The 19538-nt window shown below is 61.3% G+C and overlaps 1 protein-coding gene across 1 annotated transcript; it reads right to left on the bottom strand.

Annotated features, from left to right (window-relative positions):
• Positions 1-1176: 1176 nt before the first annotated feature.
• On the bottom strand, positions 1177-18330 carry CD276 (CD276 molecule). The gene is made up of 7 exons (XM_077786006.1): positions 18285-18330; positions 10462-10570; positions 8405-8755; positions 7430-7726; positions 5298-5405; positions 2968-3009; positions 1177-1199 (listed from the first exon to the last, which is right to left on the bottom strand). Exons 2-7 carry the CDS (start codon positions 10499-10501, stop codon positions 1177-1179), a joined length of 861 nt encoding a protein of 286 aa, XP_077642132.1. The 5' UTR covers positions 10502-10570; positions 18285-18330.
• Positions 18331-19538: the final 1208 nt, after the last annotated feature.

A 19538-nucleotide genomic window follows, 5' to 3' on the forward strand; every position in this document is an offset into this window, starting at 1 on the left:
AGCCAGGAAGGATCGACCGACACGATCCCGAATTTATTTGTCAAGGCACGAGGAACCCTCCCGATCCCGGATCCTGAAGAAGGACTCGACCCAAGGCGCCCGCGGGGCACTCGGGGTGCGCCCGGAGCCCCCAATCCCACGGGAATGACGCGCTGGGGATGTCCCCAGAGTGTCCCCAGAGCAGGAGCTCACCCGGCCAGCGGGTGCCCCCTTCCCAAAATGGGCCCGGGATCGTCCGGAGCCGCCGGGATCCGGCGTTTGGCGGGAGAAGGAGCGCGGGGAAGGGGCTCCCGGAGCCCCCCGGAGCGGGGAACGGGGAACGTCCCCCCGGGATGGACACGGGACACGCGGAGGGACACGGGGACACCGGACAGATCCTCGCCCCACCTTGCCCGGGAAGGACGGGAGGCGGGGAACGGGAATGGGATCGGGGCCGGCAGAAACGGGTCCTCGCTCCGGGGCGCCCCGGGGGTGTCACCGTCCCGGGGGTGTCACCGTCCCGGGGGTGTCACCGTCCTGGGGGTGTCACCATCCCGGGGGTGTCACCACCCCAGAGGTGTCACCGTCCCGGGGGTGTCACCGTCCTTGAGGTGTCACTGCCCTGGGGGTATCACTGCCATAGGGGTGTCACCGGCCCAGCGGTGTTGCTGCTCTGGGAGTGTCACCACCCCGGAGGTGTCACCAGCGTAGAGCTGTCACTGTCCTGGAGGTGTCACCGTCCCAGGGGTGCCACCGGACTGGAGGTGTCACCATCCCGGAGGTGTCACCGCTCCAGAGATGTCACCGCCCCAGCAGTGTCACCACCCCGGGCACGTCACCAGCCTGGAGGTGTCACCGTCCCGGAGGTGTCACCATCCCAGGGATGTCACCGTCCCGGGGGTGTCACCATCCCGAGGGTGTCACCGTCCCAGGAGTGTCACCGTCCCGGGGTGTCACCAACGTGGAGCTGTCACTGTCCTGGAGGTGTCACCGTCCCAGAGGTGTCACCAACGTGGAGCTGTCACTGTCCTGGAGGTGTCACCGTCCCGGGGGTGTCACTGTCCTGGGGGTGTCACCATCCCGAGGGTGTCACCGTCCCGGGGTGTCACCATCCCAAGGGTGTCACCGTCCCGGGGTGTCACCGTCCCAGGGGTGTCACCATCCCGGGGTGTCACCGTCCCGGGGGCCCCGCTGCCGTCAATCGATCTCCTGCTCCCGACCTGGGCGGGGAAAAGGGAAAACGTCAGGATGGGATGGATAAAGCAATAGATTAATGGATTAATCAATTAATAAATTAATAAATGGGGAAATTTATTAATCAATAAATTAATGCATTAGTGGATGAATGAATTAATAAATCAATTATCAGGAATCAGGAAAAGGAGGGATGAGGGATGCTGGAGCTGCTGGATGCTGGGAGAAAGAGGGAAAAACTGGGGAAAACTGGGAAAAACCGGGGAAAACTGGGGAAAAAATGGGGAAAAATTGGGGAAAACTGGGGAAAACCGGTGGAAAAGGGGAGAAACTGGGGAAAACTGGGAAAAACTGGGAAAAACGGGGAAAATTGGGGAAAACTGGGAAAAACCAAGGAAAACTGGGAAAAACTGGGGAAAACAGGGGGAAATAGGGGAAAACTGGAAAGAACTGGGAAAACGGGAAATGGAAAACCATAATCTGGGAAAAACTGATGGAAAACCCGTGGGAAAATGAAAATGGGAAATTGGGAAAATCCTCCCCGAAACCCGAGGAACGTTTCCCGGGCGGATTTCTGGGAGAAAAAGGGAATTCTCCCGGATTTTCCAGAACAGCCACTCACCCTCTCTGCTCTCCGTGTTTTCCAGCGGCTGCAGAGCTGGGAAAATAAAAAATGGAAATATCCCGTGCTCAATCCTATCCCATTCCCAAAGAAACGGCTCCAAAATCCCTTTTTTTGGGGGGGGATAAACCCCAAAAGCGACCCCCATTCCCAAATTCCCTGCAGAATTCCAAGGGTTTGGTGCCTTGGAACATTGGGGAGCTGCTGGATGCTGGAAAATGATGGAATTCCGAGGGTTTATTATGGAATTCTGGCATTTTATTGAGGAATGGGGAGGTTTTATTTGGGAATTGGGAGATTTTATTCAGGAATTCTGGCATTTTATTAAGGAATGGGGAGGTTTTATTTGGGAATTGGGAGGGTTTATTGAGGAATTTGGAGATTTTATTGAGGAATGGGGAGGTTTATTGAGGAATTTGGAGATTTTATTCAGGAATTTTATCCTTTTATTCAGGAATTGGCAGGTTTTATTCAGGAATTCTGCAATTTTATTAAGGAATTGGAAGGTTTATTATGGAATGAGGTGGTTTTATTATGGAATTCTGTCATTTAATTAAGGAATGAGGAGGTTTTTTAAGGAATGGGGAAGTTTATTAAGGAACTGGGAGATTTTATCCAGGAACTTGAGGTTTTATTATGGAATTCTGACATTTTATTGAGGAATTGGGAGGTTTTATTTGGGAATGTGGAGATTTTATTGAGGAATGGGGAGGTTTCTTAAGGAATGGGGAGGTTTTATTATGGAATTCTGTCGTTTAATTCAGGAATGGGGAGGTTTAATTCAGGAACAGGGAGGTTTATTAAGGAATTGGAGGGTTTAATAAGGAATTGGGAGATTTTATTCAGGATTTTGAGGTTTTATTGTGGAATGAGGAGGTTTATTTGGGAATGTGGGAGTTTATTAGGGAATGTGGGAGTTTATTAAGGAATGAGGAGGTTTATTTGGGAATAGGGAGGTTTATTTGGGAATGGGGGGGTTTATTAAGGAATGAGGAGGTTTATTTGGGAATAGGGAGGTTTATTTGGGAATAGGGAGGTTTATTTGGGAATGGGGGGGTTTATTAAGGAATGAGGAGGTTTATTTGGGAATAGGGAGGTTTATTTGGGAATGGAGGGGTTTTTCCAGGATCAGGGCTCTCAGAAAATCGGGAATACGGACGGGGGACACCCACCTGTCTTGGGCTCCTCCGCCTCCTCATCCCGCTCCTCTGGGCCTGGAAAAGAAGGATCCCAGGTGGGAACCCCATTCCCGGGATTCTGGGCGTGCCCCTTGGCCTTTCCGGGGTGGCACATTCCCAAAAATCCCAGCGGGAAAAGCTCCAGCTCCGAGGGAGAGCCGTGGGGGGACCCCGGGATCCTCCAAAATTTGGGATATCCCAAGGTGGGAGGATCTTTCCCACCCCCTGCTGCTGTTCCTGGAAGCAAAATCCATGGAAATAACCCATGGGAAAAAGGTCATTCCCAATAAAAACTGGGAGCAAATCCATGGGAAAAATCCATGGGAAAAGGGCAATTCCAGAGGGCAACTGGGAGCAAAATCCAGGGAAAAAAGTAATTCCCAATAGAAACTGGGAGCAAAATCCAGGGAAAAAAAGTAATTCCCAATAGAAACTGGGAGCAAAATTCATAGGAAAAAATCCATGGAAAAAAGGCAATTCCAGAAGGAAACTGGGAGCAAAATCCAGGGGGAAAAAAAAAAATGGGAAAAAGGTCATTTCCAAGAGAAACTGGGAGCTAAATCCATGGAAAAATCCATGGAAAAAATGAAATTCCCAAGAGAAACTGGGAGCAAAATCCATGGAAAAAAATCCAAGGGAAAAAAAGGTAATTCCCAATAGAAACTGGGAGCAAAATCTAAGGGAAAAAATGGAAAGAAAATATCATTCCTGAGGGAAACTGAGAGCAAATCCATGGAAAAAAACATGGAAAAAGGCAATTCCCAAGGGAAACTGGGAGCAAAATCCATGGGAAAAAGGTCGTTCCTGAGGGTGGCCGAGGCGTTCTGGGAGCTTTTTGGGGAACAAATCCCACTGTGGTCAAACAGCAGCCCACAAAAATTGGAATGTGGCCCCAAAAACCGGGAGAGGGGGAGGGAAGGGATCCCGGAGATAGAGGGACACGCGTGGCAGAGGGGACACGGGTGGGAAAGGGGACATGCGTGGCAGAGGGGACACGCGTGGCAGAGGGGACACGGGTGACAGAGGGGACACGCGTGGCGGAGGGAACACGGGTGACAGAGGGGACACGCGTGGCGGAGGGACACGGGTGGGAAAGGGGACATGCGTGGCAGAGGGGACACGCGTGGCAGAGGGGACACGGGTGACAGAGGGACACGGGTGCCGGAGGGACACGGGTGACAGGGGACACGGGTGACAGGGGACACACGGGTGGCGGAGGGGACACGGGTGACAGAGGGACACAGATGGCGGAGGGGACACGGGTGACAGAGGGACACGGGTGGCAGAGGGGACACGGGTGACAGAGGGACACAGATGGCGGAGGGGACACGGGTGACAGAGGGACACGGGTGGCAGAGGGGACACGGGTGACAGAGGGACACGGGTGACAGAGGGACACGGGTGACAGAGGGACATGGGTGACGGAGGGACACGGGTGACAGAGGGACACGGGTGGCAGAGGGGACACGGGTGACAGAGGGGACACGGGTGACAGAGGGACATGGGTGACGGAGGGACACGGGTGACAGAGGGACACGGGTGACGGAGGGGACACGGGTGACAGAGGGGACACACGGGTGACAGAGGGACACGGGTGACGGAGGGGACACGGGTGACAGAGGGACACGGGTGATGGAGGGGACACGGGTGACAGAGGGACACGGGTGGCGGAGGGACACGGGTGACAGAGGGGACACACGGGTGACGGAGGGACACGGGTGACAGAGGGACACGGGTGACAGGGGACACGGGTGACAGGGGACACGGGTGACGGAGGGACATGGGTGACAGGGGACACGGGTGACAGAGGGGACACACGGGTGACAGAGGGACACGGGTGACGGAGGGGACACGGGTGACAGAGGGACACGGGTGATGGAGGGGACACGGGTGACAGAGGGACACGGGTGGCGGAGGGACACGGGTGACAGAGGGGACACACGGGTGACGGAGGGACACGGGTGACAGAGGGACACGGGTGACAGGGGACACGGGTGACAGGGGACACGGGTGACGGAGGGACATGGGTGACAGGGGACACGGGTGACAGAGGGGACACACGGGTGACGGAGGGACACGGGTGACAGGGGACACGGGTGACAGGGGACATGCGTGGCGGAGGGACACGGGTGACAGGGGACACGGGTGACAGGGGACACACGGGTGAGGGAGGGACACGGGTGACGGAGGGACACGGGTGACAGAAGGACACGGGTGACAGGGGACACGGGTGACAGGGGACACGGGTGACAGAAGGACACGGGTGACAGGGGACACGGGTGACAGGGGACACGGGTGACAGGGGACACGCGTGCGGTTCTGACCTGCCCGCCGCCGGCAGCCGCGGGCCAGCAGCGCCAGCAGCGCCGCCACGGCCGCGGCCAGCGCCGCCGTCACCCCCAGCGCCGCCGGCGGGAACGGCCGCGCCCGGCCTGGGACGGACGGGAAAGGGCGGTCAGCGGGGCGGCCCGCGGCTGGGAGCCCACAGCTGGGGGGATCCCACATCCCGGGGATCCCATATCCAGGGGGATCCCATATTCCGGGGATCCCATATCCCGGGGATCCCATATCCAGGGTGAGCCCATATCCCGGGGGATCCCATATCTGGGGTGATCCTGTATCTAGGCTGAGCCCACATCTGGGGTGATCCCATATCCAGGGGGATCCCATATTCAGGGGGATCCCATATCCAGGGTGAGCCCATATTCAGGGGTATCCCATATTCAGGGGGATCCCATATCCCGGGGGATCCCATATCCGGGGGGATCCCGTATCCAGGATGGGGGTATCCCATATTCCGGGGATCCCATATCCCGGGGATCCCATATCCAGGGTGAGCCCATATCCAGGGGGATCCCGTATCTGGGATGATCCTGTATCTAGGGTGAGCCCACATCTGGGGTGATCTAACATTGAGGACGACCCCACACCCAGGATGATTCAAGGGGATCCCACATCCAAGGCGATCCCACATCTGGAGTGATCCCACACCCAGGGTGATCCCACACTCAGGGTGATCCCAGACCCAGGGTGATCCCACATCTGGAGTAACCCCATATATACATGGTGATCCCACACCCAGGGTGATCCCATATCCTGGGTGATCCCACATGAGGGTGACCCCACTCCCAGGATTATCCCACACCCAGGGTGATCCAGGGTGACCCCCCACACCCAGGGTGACCCCACACCCAGGGTGATCCCACACCCATGCTGACCCCACACCAGGGTGACCCCACACCCAGGGTGACCCCACACCAGTGTGACCCCACACCCAGGGTGACCCCACACCAGTGTGACCCCACACCAGGGTGACCCTACACCATGGTAGCCCCACACCCAGGGTAACCCCACACCCAGGGTGACCCCACACCCATGGTGACCCCACACCCATGGTGACCCCACACCAGGATGACCCCACACCAGGGTGACCCCACACCCAGGGTGACCCCACACCAGGGTGACCCCACACCAGTGTGACCCCACACCCATGGTGACCCACACCAGGGTGACCCCACACCAGGGTGACCCCACACCAGTGTGACCCCACACCAGGGTGACCCCACACCAGGGTGGCCCCACACCCAGTCTGGTCCATGCCCCAGCCCCTGGCACTGCCATGCCAATGTCTCCATGGGGCACCTCAATGTCACACGGTGCCACCCCTGCCAGGGGCAGTGCCACCGCTGCCGGGGCAGTGCCACCTCCCCGGCAGGGTGCCAGGCCAAGCCCAGTGTCCAGCCTGGGATCCATCCTGGCACAGCCACGGCTGCTCTGGGAATGCCACCCTGCCAGGAGCCCCTTCAAACACCCACCCGCTGGCTGGCCCTGGGTGCCACCGGTGCCACCTCCCACAGCCCTCCTGGGTGCCACCGGTGCCACCTCCCTCAGACCCATCCCGGGTGGCTTTGGGTGCCAATGCCACCACGGACACCTCCCCTCATGCCTCCTGGCTGGCTTTGAGTGGCAGTGCCACCAGTGTCACCTCCCCCAGCCCTCCCGGGTGGCTTTGGGTGCCAGTGTCACCACAGCCACTTCCCAAAACCCTCCCGGGTGGCTTTGGGTGCCAGTGCCACCACAGCCACTTCCCAAAACCCTCCCGGGTGGCTTTGGGTGCCAGTGCCACCACAGCCACTTCCCAAAACCCTCCCGGGTGGCTTTGGGTGCCAGTGCCACCACAGCCACTTCCCAAAACCCTCCCGGGTGGCTTTGGGTGCCAGTGTCACCACAGCCACTTCCCAAAACCCTCCCGGGTGGCTTTGGGTGCCAGTGTCACCACCCCTGCTGCCTCCTGGCTGGCTCTGGGTGCCAGTGCCACCTCCCCAGCCCTCCCGGGTGGCTTTGGGTGCCAGTGCCACCATGGTCATCTCCCCCAATGTCTCCAGGCTGGCTCTGGGTGTCAGTGCCACCTCCCCAGCTCCGGCTGCGGGTGGCAGTGCCAGGTGCCCGGGCTCACCCGTGACGGTGACGGAGGCGTGGCCGTGCTGGCGCAGCGCGGCGTTGAGCACCAGGCAGGAGTAGGTGACGCCGGGCTCCAGCAGCACCCGCAGGACGCTGCGCACCTCGAACAGCCCCTCCTCGTTGGCCACCTGCCACGTGGTGACGTTGGCGCTCAGGTTGGCACCGCGGCTGTCCTGCCACAGCACGCTGGCCTCGGGGTAGCCGCGGGACGCGTGGCACGTCACCGCGGCCACGTCGCCCGGCTTCAGGTCCTTGCTGGGCTCCAGGTGCACGCTGGGCTTGGAGTAGGGAGCTGCGGGCACAGGGGCACAGGAGGAGGGTTGGCATGGGAGGGCACTGGGATGGGGCTAAAGCCATCCTCAGCTGAGGGTCCCCACTGACCCAGTGGCCCCGCGGCCAGGAGGCTCAGCAGGACACTGCCCAGGGAATATTTTGGGGACAGGAGAGAGGATTGGGATGGGGAGCGGGGCCAGCCAGGGTGGGGATGGGCTCTTCCAGCTCCTAAATGTATCCTCAGCTGGTCAAGGTTGCCCTACAACCAGGAGCCTCAGCAGGGCACAGATTGCACTGCCCAGGGAAGATTTTGGGGACAAGAGGGGACCGGAGCAAGGATTTGGATGGGGAGTTGGCCAGCCAGGATGGGGATGGGCTCTTCCAGCTCCTAAATGCATCCTCAGCTGGTCACGGTTGCCCTACAACCAGGAGCCTCAGCAGGGCAGGGATTGCACTGCCCAGGGAATATTTTGGGGACGTGCAGCAGAGCACAAGGGGGGACTGGAGCGAGGATTGGGATGAGGAACGGGACCAGCCAGGATGGGCAATGGGGCCAAACCCATCCTCAGGTGAGGCTCCCCGCCAGGCCAGGTATCCCCATGGCAGCACCCTCAGCAGAGAGCGCTCCCGGGGGAACATTTCACACTTCGGCGAGACGGCTCCCCGAGGTGCCAGGGGTGCCCCCGGGGATGCTCACCCGCCACCTGCAGCGTCAGGGCGGCGCTGGCGTAGTCGCGCACGCGCACGAAGCAGGTGAAGCTGCCCTCGTCGGCCACGCGCACGCGGCGCAGCAGCAGGGACGCGTTGCCCAGGGCCAGCTGGTCGTAGAAGAGCGCCGTGCGGTTGGCGAAGGCCCGGCCCTGGTCCTGCAGGAGGTCGCGGCCCCCGGAGAAGCCGTGCACCAGGCGCTTGGTGTCCGTCAGCTGCCAGATCAGGCTCAGCTCGCCCACGCTGAAGTTGGCCTCGGGGGGGAAGGAGCAGAGCAAGGTGGCGTCCTGGCCAAACAGGGCCACCACGGGTTCCTCCGGGACGCGGATCTCCATGGCACCTGCGGGAGGGCGCGGGGATGCGTTGGCGTGAGGAGCACCTCAGCTGGATTCCCCAGCTGGATGGGTCTGAGGAAATCTAGAGAATCCCTCCCTCCTGCCCGTGGCACAGACACGTGGGCAGGTGGCATCTCGGGACTGTCCCCAGCCATGCCACCCTGATGAAACGGGGACAGTCCCACCTCCGGCACCAAACTGGGGCACCTGCAGCTGCCAGGAGCTGCCAGGGGCATCCAAACATGGATAACATCCAAGAAAAGCGGGGGAACCCATGGAAGAGACATGTGGGCAGGTGGCACCTCAGGATTGTCCCCGGCCATGCCACCCTGATGGAAGGGGGACAGTCCCACATCTGGAACCAAACTGGGGCACCTTGGCTGCCAGGAGGTGCCGAGGAACATGTGGGCAGGTGGCATCAGAACTGTTCCCAGCCATGCCACCCTGCTGGAAGTGGGACAATCCCAGACAAACCAGGGGCACCTGCAGCTGCCAGGAGCACCCAAACCTGGATAACATCCAAGAAAAGCAGGGGATGCCCATGGGAGGGACACGTGGGCAGGTGGCACCTCAGGACTGTCCCCGGCCATGCCACCCTGATGGAAGGGGGACAGTCCCACATCTGGAACCAAACTGGGGCACCTGCAGCTGCCAGGAGCTGCCAGGGGCATCCAAACATGGATAACACGCGAGAAATGCCCATGGAAGGGACACATGGGCAGGTGGCACCTCAGGATTGTCCCCAGCCATGCCACCCTGATGGAACGGGGACAGTCCCACCTCCGGCACCAAACTGGGGCACCTTTGGCTGCCAGGAGCTGCCAGGAGCTGCCGTGGGCACCCAAGGCTGCTGTGGGACACGGAGCCCGGACTGTCCCCACGGGGCCAGGCGGGCGGGTGGCGGCGGTGGGGACACGGTCCCCAGGAGGAGCCAGCCCGGCCAGGCTGGCAGCGCTAGGTGGCACCAGTGCCACAGCACGGCGACAGCCGGGGGGGCTGGACAATTCCAGCTGATCCCAGTGTCCCGGGAGTGATTCCAGCTCATCCCAGTGCCCCGGGAGTGATTCCAGCTGATCCCAGAGCCCTGGGAGTGATTCCAGCTGATCCCATGCCCTGGGAATGATTCCAGCTGATCCCATGCCCTGGGAGTGATTCCAGCTGATCCCATGCCCTGGGAATGATTCCAGCTGATCCCAGTGCCATGGGAATGATTCCAGCTGATCCCATGCCCTGGGAATGATTCCAGCTCATCCCAGTGCCCTGGAATGATTCCAGCTGATCCCAGTGCCCTGGGAATGATTCCAGCTGATCCCAGTGCCATGGGAATGATTCCAGCTGATCCCAGTGTCCTGGGAATGATTCCAGTACATCCCAGTGCCCTGGGAATGATTCCAGTTGATCCCAGTATCCTGGGAATGATTCCAGCTCATCCCAGAGCCATGGGAATGATTCAAACTGATCCCAGTGCCCTGGGAATGATTCCAGTTGATCCCAGAGCCCTGGGAATGATTCCAGCTGATCCCAGTGCCATGGGAATGATTCCAGCCCCATCCCAGTGCCCTGGGAATGATTCCAGCTGATCCCAGCGCCCTGGGAATGATTCCAGCTGATCCCAGAGCACCGATCCCGGAGGAGCGCCCGGCGGGAGTGCCACCGTGGGGCAGGGCTCCGTGGGGACGCGGGTGGCACCGGGGACACCAGCCCCACTCACCTGCCAGGCCCAGCGCCAGGATGAGCAGCGGGAAGGGCATCCTTGGCACGGGAGAAGCCGGGATGAGGGGGCAGGAGCGGGAATCCTGGCGGGAGGATCCTCCCTGGAGCTGTGGGAAAACACGAGGAAAGGCCGGGATGGTGCTGGGAAGGAGGGACACGGACACGGAGCGAGGGCAGGGAACCAGGCTGGGGAGCCCACGGCATTCCCAGGGAGCCCACGGCATTCCCAGGGATCCCACGGCATTCCCAGGGAGCCCACGGCATTCCCAGGGAGCCCACGGCATTCCCAGGGATCCCACAGCGTTCCCAGGGATCCCATGGCATTCCCAGGGAGCCCACGGCATTCCCAGGGAGCCCACGGCATTCCCAGGGATCCCACGGCATTCCCAGGGAGCCCACGGCGTTCCCAGGGATCCCACAGCATTCCCAGGGATCCCACGGCATTCCCAGGGATCCCACAGCATTCCCAGGGATCCCACAGCAGCCATTCCTGGGGATCCCATGGTATTCCCAGGGATCCCACGGCATTCCCAAGGATCCCACACCAACCATTCCCAGGGATTCCACGACATTCCCAGGGATCCATGGCAGCTGTTCCTGGGGATCCCACACCAGCCATTCTTGGGGATCCCACGGCATTCCCAGGGATCCCAGGGCAGCCATTCCCAGGCACCCTGGGAATCCTACACCAGCCATTCCCAGGGATCCCAGGGATCCCACACCAGCCATTCCCAGGGATCCCAGGTCAGCCATTCCTGGGGATCCCACAGCAGCCATTCCCGAGGAGCACCACCCCGTCAGACACCACGGGAAGGGGCTCAGCTCCAGCCTGGCACGGGCCAGGGGTTCACTGCATTCCCAAGGGATCACTGCATTCCCGAGGGATCACTGCATTCCCAAGGGATCGCTGCCTTCCCAAGGGATCACTGCGTTCCCGAGGGATCGCTGCATTCCCGAGGGATCACTGCATTCCCGAGGGATCGCTGCGTTCCCGGCACCAACGGAGCCAGCGGCAGCTCCGGAGCTGGTGGCCGTGCCTCAGGGAAGGCACGTGAGCCCCTTCCCTTCCCTTCCCTTCCCTTCCCTTCCCTTCCCTTCCCTTCCCTTCCCTTCCCTTCCCTTCCCTTCCCTTCCCTCCCCTCCCCTCCCCTCCCCTCCCCTTCCCTCCCGGGCCCACGGGAGCAGCTCCGAGGGCCGGGGCCGCGGTTCCCCGGCAGCCCCGGGCCCATCCCGGCCCGCGGGGCGGCAGGAGCCGCGGGGTGGGCGCCGGGAGGAGCGATGGAGGCGGCGCTGCCCGGGGAAGAAGCGGGCGGAGCGCCCGAGGATTCCCGGGGAGCCCGCGGCAGGAGCGAGCTCCGGGCAGCGGCGCCACCGCGGCTCCCGCGGTGTCCCCTCCGTGTCCCCTCCCTGGGCCAGCCCATCCCCGGGTCCCTCCGTGTCCTGTCCCTGTCCCCTCTGTCCCATCCCCGGGCCCCTCTGTGTCCCCTCCCTGTCCCCTCCCAGTCCCAGCCCGTCCCACGGTCCCTGCCCGGAGCACCTGGCACTGCCACCCCCACCCCTGTGGGGTCAGCCCTGTCACCCCTGTGGGGTCACCACTGCCACATCTGTGGGGTCAGCACTGTCACATCTGTGGGGTCATGGCACTGTCACCCCTGTGGGGTCAGCACTGTCACATCTGTGGGGTCAGCACTGCCACATCTGTGGGGTCAGCACTGTCACATCTGTGGGGTCAGCACTGCCACCCCTGTGGGGTCAGCACTGTCACATCTGTGGGGTCAGCACTGTCACCCCTGTGGGGTCAGCTCTGCCACATCTGTGGGGTCAGCACTGCCACATCTGTGGGGTCACAGCCCTGTCACATCTGTGGGGTCACCACTGTCACCCCTGTGGGGTCAGCGCTGTCACCCCTGTGGGGTCAGCACTGTCACCCCTGTGGGGTCAGCACTGTCACATCTGTGGGGTCACCACTGTCACCCCTGTGGGGTCATGGCACTGCCACATCTGTGGGGTCAGCACTGCCACATCTGTGGGGTCAGCTCTGCCACATCTGTGGGGTCAGCACTGCCACCCCTGTGGGGTCATGGCACTGTCACCCCTGTGGGGTCATGGCACTGCCACCCCTGTGGGGTCATGGCACTGTCACCCCTGTGGGGTCATGGCACTGCCACCCCTGTGGGGTCATGGCACTGCCACCCCTGTGGGGTCATGGCACTGTCACCCCTGTGGGGTCAGCTCTGCCACCCCTGTGGGGTCAGCACTGTCACATCTGTGGGGTCAGCACTGTCACCCCTGTGGGGTCATGGCACTGCCACATCTGTGGGGTCAGCACTGTCACCCCTGTGGGGTCACAGCCCTGTCACATCTGTGGGGTCACCACTGCCACATCTGTGGGGTCAGCCCTGTCACCCCTGTGGGGTCAGCACTGTCACCCCTGTGGGGTCAGCCCTGTCACCCCTGTGGGGTCAGCACTGTCACCCCTGTGGGGTCAGCACTGTCACCCCTGTGGGGTCCCATCCCGGCTTTCCTGGGGTGCCGTTCCAGCCTCGTTCCCTAAATCCCCTCTAACTGGGAAATGGCAGCGCCGGAGCGCGGCTCGGCTCAGCTCCCAGGGGGAAACTGAGGCACCAGGGGAAACTGAGGCACAAGGGGGAAACAGGTATGGGGGAAACTGAGGTATAGAGGGAAACTGAGGTGCGGGGAATGGGGAAACTGAGGCACAAAGGAGTAACTGAGGCCTAGGGAATAGGGGAAAACGAGGCACAAGATGAAACGGAGGCATGGGGAACGGGGAAACTGAGGCACAAGGGGGAAACTGAGGCACGGGGAATGGGGAAACTGAGGCACAATTGGAAACTGAGGCACAAGAGGAAACTGAGGCACAAAGGGGAAACTGAGGCACAAGATGGAACTGAGGCACAAGATGAAACTCAGGCTCAGGGAATGGGGAAAAGTGAGGCACAAGGAGGAAATGGGTACAGGGAATAGGGAAACTGAGGCACAGAGGGGAAACTGAGGCACAAGATGGAACTGAGGCACAGAGAATGGGGAAACTGAGGCACAAGGGGAAACTGAGGCACGGGGAATGGGGAAACTGAGGCACAAAGGGGAAACTCAGGCACGGGGAATGGGGGAAACTGAGGCACAAGGGGAAACTGAGGCACGGGGAATGGGGAAACTGAGGCACAAGGGGAAACTGAGGCACGGGGAATGGGGGAAACTGAGGCACAAGGGGAAACTGAGGCACGGGGAATGGGGAAACTGAGGCACAAAGAGGAAAACTGAGGCACGGGGAATGGGGGAAACTGAGGCACAAGGGGAAACTGAGGCACGGGGAATGGGGGAAACTGAGGCACAATGGGAAACTGAGGCACGGGGAATGGGGGAAACTGAGGCACAATGGGAAACTGAGGCACGGGGAATGGGGGAAACTGAGGCACAAGGGGAAACTGAGGCACGGGGAATGGGGGAAACTGAGGCACAATGGGAAACTGAGGCACGGGGAATGGGGGAAACTGAGGCACAAAGAGGAAAACTGAGGCACAAAGAGGAAACTGAGGCCCAGGGAACGGGGAAACTGAGGCTCATTTCTACCCCAGGGCGCTGCCCCGCTCCCTCCCTCCCCAGCACGGGGCAGAGCGAACGCTCCAGGATTTCCCCTGAGCCCCGTCCCAAACTTCTCCCAAGCGGGAAGGAGGGAAGGGGATGGGGGGGGGGGGAGGGAAACCCCTCCCCATCCCCCCGGAACCCCCGCCCCTTCTCCTGGGGTGCGGGGACCCCGCAGCTCCTACCAGGCCGGCTCAGGGGGTGACAGGAAGGGGACAGCCGTGTCCCCAAGGCTCCCGCTGCAGTTCCCCAGGAGCTCCAATCGGGATCTCGGGAATCCCAGAAAAACTTCCCTCTGGAAACTTCCCTTCCCTCAGTCTCCCCATTCCCCTTGTGCCTCAGTTTCCCCCTTGTGCCTCACTTTCCCCCATTCCCCGTGCCTCAGTTTCCCTTTGTGCCTCAGCTTCCCCATTCCCCGTGCCTCAGTTTCCCCATTCCCCGTGCCTCAGTTTCCCCATTCCCCGTGCCTCAGTTTCCCCTTTGTGCCTCAGTTTCCCCTTTGTGCCTCAGTTTCCCCCGTTCCCCATGCCTCTGTTTCATCTTGTGCCTCGGTTTCCTCCATTCCCTGTGCCTCAGTTTCCCCTCTGTGCCTCAGTTTCCCCTCTGTGCCTCAGTTTCCCCTGGTCCCTGAACCCCTTTCCTCCTTGTGCCTCAGTCTCCCCATTCCCCGTGCCTGTTTCCCCATGCCTCAGTTTCCCCCTTTGTGCCTCAGTTTCCCCCTGTGCCTCAGTTTCCCCTCCGTGCCTCAGTTTCCCCTGGTCCCTGAACCCCTTTCCCCCTTGTCCCTCAGTTTCCCCTTTGTGCCTCAGTTTCCCCTGGTCCCTGAACCCCTTTCCTCCTGGTGCCTCAGTTTCCCTGCTCCTCATGCCTCAGTTTCCCCCCTGTGCCTCAGTTTCCCCTCCATGCCTCAGTTTCCCCTGGTCCCTGAACCCCTTTCCCCCTTGTGCCTCAGTTTCCCTTTGTGCCTCAGTTTCCCCTGGTCCCTGAACCCCTTTCCCCCTTGTCCCTCAGTTTCCCCTTTGTGCCTCAGTTTCCCCTCCGTGCCTCAGTTTCCCCTGGTCCCTGAACCCATTTCCGCCTGGTGCCTCAGTTTCCCTGCTCCTCATGCCTCAGTTTCCCTTTGTGCCTCAGTTTCCCCTGGTCCCTGAACCCCTTTCCTCCTGGTGCCTCAGTTTCCCTGCTCCTCGTGCCTCAGTTTCCCTTTGTGCCTCAGTTTCCCCTGGTCCCTGAACCCCTTTCCCCCTTGTGCCTCAGTTTCCCTTTGTGCCTCAGTTTCCCCTGGTCCCTGAACCCCTTTCCCCCTTGTGCCTCAGTTTCCCTTTGTGCCTCAGTTTCCCCTGGTCCCTGAACCCCTTTCCTCCTGGTGCCTCAGTTTCCCTGCTCCTCATGCCTCAGTTTCCCTTTGTGCCTCAGTTTCCCCTGTTCCCTGAACCCCTTTCCCCCTTGTGCCTCAGTTTCCCTTTGTGCCTCAGTTTCCCCTGGTCCCTGAACCCCTTTCCCCCTTGTCCCTCAGTTTCCCCTTGTCCCTCAGTGTCCCCTCCGTGCCTCAGTTTCCCCTGGTCCCTGAACCCCTTTCCCCCTTGTCCCTCAGTTTCCCCTTTGTGCCTCAGTTTCCCTTTGTGCCTCAGTTTCCCCCGGTCCCTGAACCCCTTCCCTCCTGGTGCCTCAGTTTCCCCTGGTCCCTGAACCCCTTTCCCCCTTGTCCCTCAGTTTCCCCTTTGTGCCTCAGTTTCCCTTTGTGCCTCAGTTTCCCCCAGTCCCTGAACCCCTTCCCTCCTGGTGCCTCAGTTTCCCCTGGTCCCTGAACCCCTTTCCCCTTGTCCCTCAGTTTCCCCCTTGTGCCTCAGTTTCCCTGCTCCTCATGCCTCAGTTTCCCTTTGTGCCTCAGTTTCCCCCGGTCCCTGAACCCCTTCCCTCCTGGTGCCTCGGTCCCGCCCCGGGCAAGGAGCGAGGGCGGCCGGGAGGAAGAGCCCGCAGAGGCCGGGGCCGATGGAAGAGAAGCCGGGGCCGAGACCCGCCGAGGCAGGGCCGGGGTGAGCATGGGCAGAGGCCTCCGCGCTGGGGTGCCAGATGTTAAAGCAGGCAGTAACCAGATGTTGAAGCAGCTGTGACCCCGCCAGAGGTTTAAACGCAGAGAAAGAAAAGCGCCACGAGAGCCCGCGCCCTCAGGAAGGAAAACACAAAGATTTCTGCTCCTGGAGGTTTGTAAAAGAGCCACCAGAGAACTGCTTTCCGTCCTGGGAAAAAAGTCTCCACATCAACGACACTTCGCTCCCTAAGTGAGCTGAAGGAAGATTGTTTTATAAGTAGGAAAGTAGGTAAAAAATTTAAAATGTATGGGAGGTCAGCCCCCGCTCTGCCCCTCTCTCCCAGGCTGTGCTCAGGATTATTTTTAGGTCCGGCTCAAGCTGTGGGCGGGCAGCAGCAATGAAAGCTGACGGGGCTCTGCGGGGATGGCGTGGGCAAAGGTGGGGTACGGCCCCCAAATCCCAGCGGGGCTTCGGGGAGTGGGGTTTGGCCTTAGGAAGGGACGAGGATCCAGAGGGGTGACACCTGGCAGGAAAATGGGATGGGGATTCGGGGTGGTACTGGGAGGAGGAAGGGATTTGGGGTGACACTGGGAGGAAAGGATGAGGATTTGGGGTGACACTGGGAGGAGGAAGGGATGAGGATTTGGGGTGACGCTGGGAGAAAAGGGTGCAGATTTGGGGTGACACTGGGAAGAAGAAGGGATTTGGGGTGACACTGGGAGAAAAGGATGAGGATTTGGGATGACACTGAGAGGAGAAAAGGATGAGGATTTGGGGTGATACTGGGAAGAAGAAGGGATTTGAGGTGACACTGGGAGAAAAGGATGAGGATTTGGGGTGACACTGGGAGGAGGAAGGGATGAGGATTTGGGGTGCAATACTTGACAGAAGGAAGGGATGAGAACTTGGGGTGATAATGGGAGGAGGATTTGGGGTACAATACCAGAAAGGAGGAAGTGATGAGGATTTGGGGTACAATACCAGAAAGAAGGGATGAGGATTTGGGGTGCAGTACCGGAAAGAAGGGATGAGGATTTGGGGTGCAGTACCAGAAAGGAGGAAAGGATGAGGATTCGGGGTGCAATACCAGAAAGGAGGAAGCAATGAGGATTCGGGGTGCAGTACCACAAAGGAGGAAGGGATGAGGATTTGGGGTACAATACCAGAAAGAAGGGATGAGGATTCGAGGTGCAATACCAGAAAGGAGGAAGGGATGAGGATTTGGGGTACAATACCAGAAAGAAGGGATGAGGATTTGGGGTGCAATACCGGAAAGGAGGAAGGGATGAGGATTTGGGGTACAATACCAGAAAGAAGGGATGAGGATTTGGGGTGCAATACCGGAAAGGAGGAAGGGATGAGGATTTGGGGTACAATACTGGAAAGGAGGGATGAGGATTTGGGGTGCAGTACCAGAAGGAAGGGATGAGGATTTGGGGTGCAGTACCGGAAAGGAGGAAGCGATGAGGATTCGGGGTGCAATACCAGAAAGAAGGGATGAGGATTTGGGGTGCAGTACCAGAAAGGAGGAAGGGATGAGGATTTGGGGTGCAGTACCGGAAAGAAGGGATGAGGATTTGGGGTGCAGTACCAGAAAGAAGGGATGAGGATTTGGGGTGCAGTACCGGAAAGGAGGAAGCGATGAGGATTCGGGGTGCAGTACTTGACGGAAGGAAGGGACGAGGGCTCGCTCGGGCTGATCCCCGCCGGGAGGAAGGCGCAGGGGCCGGGGATGCCCCCGGGCCGGAGGAAGGCCGGGCGGGCTCTCCGCCGTCCCGGCGGGGAGAAGGGGAAGCAGCCCTTCCTCCCGGGCCCGCGGGCGCGTCCAGCCCCGGACAGCCCAGAGGGCGCTGCCCGTGGGATTTCCAAGCATCCCGGGGTGCCACCCACCCCCGCACCGGCCCGGGGGGATCCCCGAACCCCCCAAGCCCCGCGGGGCTGCCCGAACCCCCCGGCGCCGCCCGGCCCGGCCCGGGGGAGCCCCATTCATTCCTCGCTGCTTCCCCCGCTCCGTTCTCCCCCGTCCGCCCCGGAACCCCGCCCGGCGCCGAGCCGCGGCCCCGCGGGAGGGCAGCGGAGCGGAGCGGAGCGGGGCGGCCCCAGCCGCGGGGGAGCCGCGGGGCAGCCCCGCTGCGGCCGGGCCGGGACCCCTGGGACCCCCGGGACCCCCGGGACCCCCGGCACTCACCGGGCCCGCGGCGGAGACAGCGCGGGCGGCGGGCGGCGGCCCCGGCACGGTTGGCTCCGGCCGCTTCCTGCCGGGAGCGGCGCGGGAGGAGCCTGGAGGCACCGGGAGCGAGGGGATTGGGGAGCGGGAATGGCACCGGGAGCGAAGGGATTGGGGAGCGGGAATGGGGATTGGGGAGCCGGGAACGGCACCGGGAGCGAGGGGATTGGGGAGCGGGAATGGGGATTGGGGAGCGGGAATGGCACCGGGAGCGAAGGGATTGGGGAGCGGGAATGGCACCGGGAGAGAGGGGATTGGGGAGCGGGAATGGGGATTGGGGAGCGGGAATGGCACCGGGAGCGAAGGGATTGGGGAGCGGGAATGGCACCGGGAGAGAGGGGATTGGGGAGCGGGAATGGGGATTGGGGAGCGGGAATGGCACCGGGAGCGAAGGGATTGGGGAGCGGGAATGGGGATTGGGGAGCGGGAATGGCACCGGGAGCCAGGGGATTGGGGAGCGGGAATGGCACCGGGAGCCAGGGGACTGGGGAGCGGGAATGGGGATTGGGGAGCGGGAATGGCACCGGGAGCCAGGGGATTGGGGAGCGGGAATGGGGATTGGGGAGCGGGAATGGCACAGGGAGCCAGGGGATTGGGGAGCGGGAATGGGGATTGGGGAGCGGGAATGGCACCGGGAGCGAAGGGATTGGGGAGCGGGAATGGGGATTGGGGAGCCGGGAACGGCACCGGGAGCGAGGGGATTGGGGAGCGGGAATGGGGATTGGGGAGCGGGAATGGCACCGGGAGCCAGGGGATTGGGGAGCGGGAATGGCACCGGGAGAGAGGGGATTGGGGAGCGGGAATGGGGATTGGGGAGCGGGAATGGGGATTGGGGAGCGGGAATGGGGATTGGGGAGCGGGAATGGCACCGGGAGCGAGGGGATTGGGGAGCGGGAATGGCACAGGGAGCCAGGGGATTGGGGAGCGGGAATGGGGATTGGGGAGCGGGAATGGCACCGGGAGAGAGGGGATTGGGGAGCGGGAATGGCACCGGGAGAGAGGGGATTGGGGAGCCGGGAATGGCACCGGGAGCCAGGGGATTGGGGAGCGGGAATGGCACCGGGAGAGAGGGGATTGGGGAGCGGGAATGGCACCGGGAGAGAGGGGATTGGGGAGCCGGGAATGGCACCGGGAGAGAGGGGATTGGGGAGCCGGGAATGGCACCGGGAGCCAGGGGATTGGGGAGCGGGAATGGGGATTGGGGAGCCGGGAATG

Source organism: Lonchura striata, chromosome 11 (genome assembly GCF_046129695.1).
Source record: "Lonchura striata isolate bLonStr1 chromosome 11, bLonStr1.mat, whole genome shotgun sequence".
NCBI lineage: Eukaryota > Metazoa > Chordata > Aves > Passeriformes > Estrildidae > Lonchura > Lonchura striata.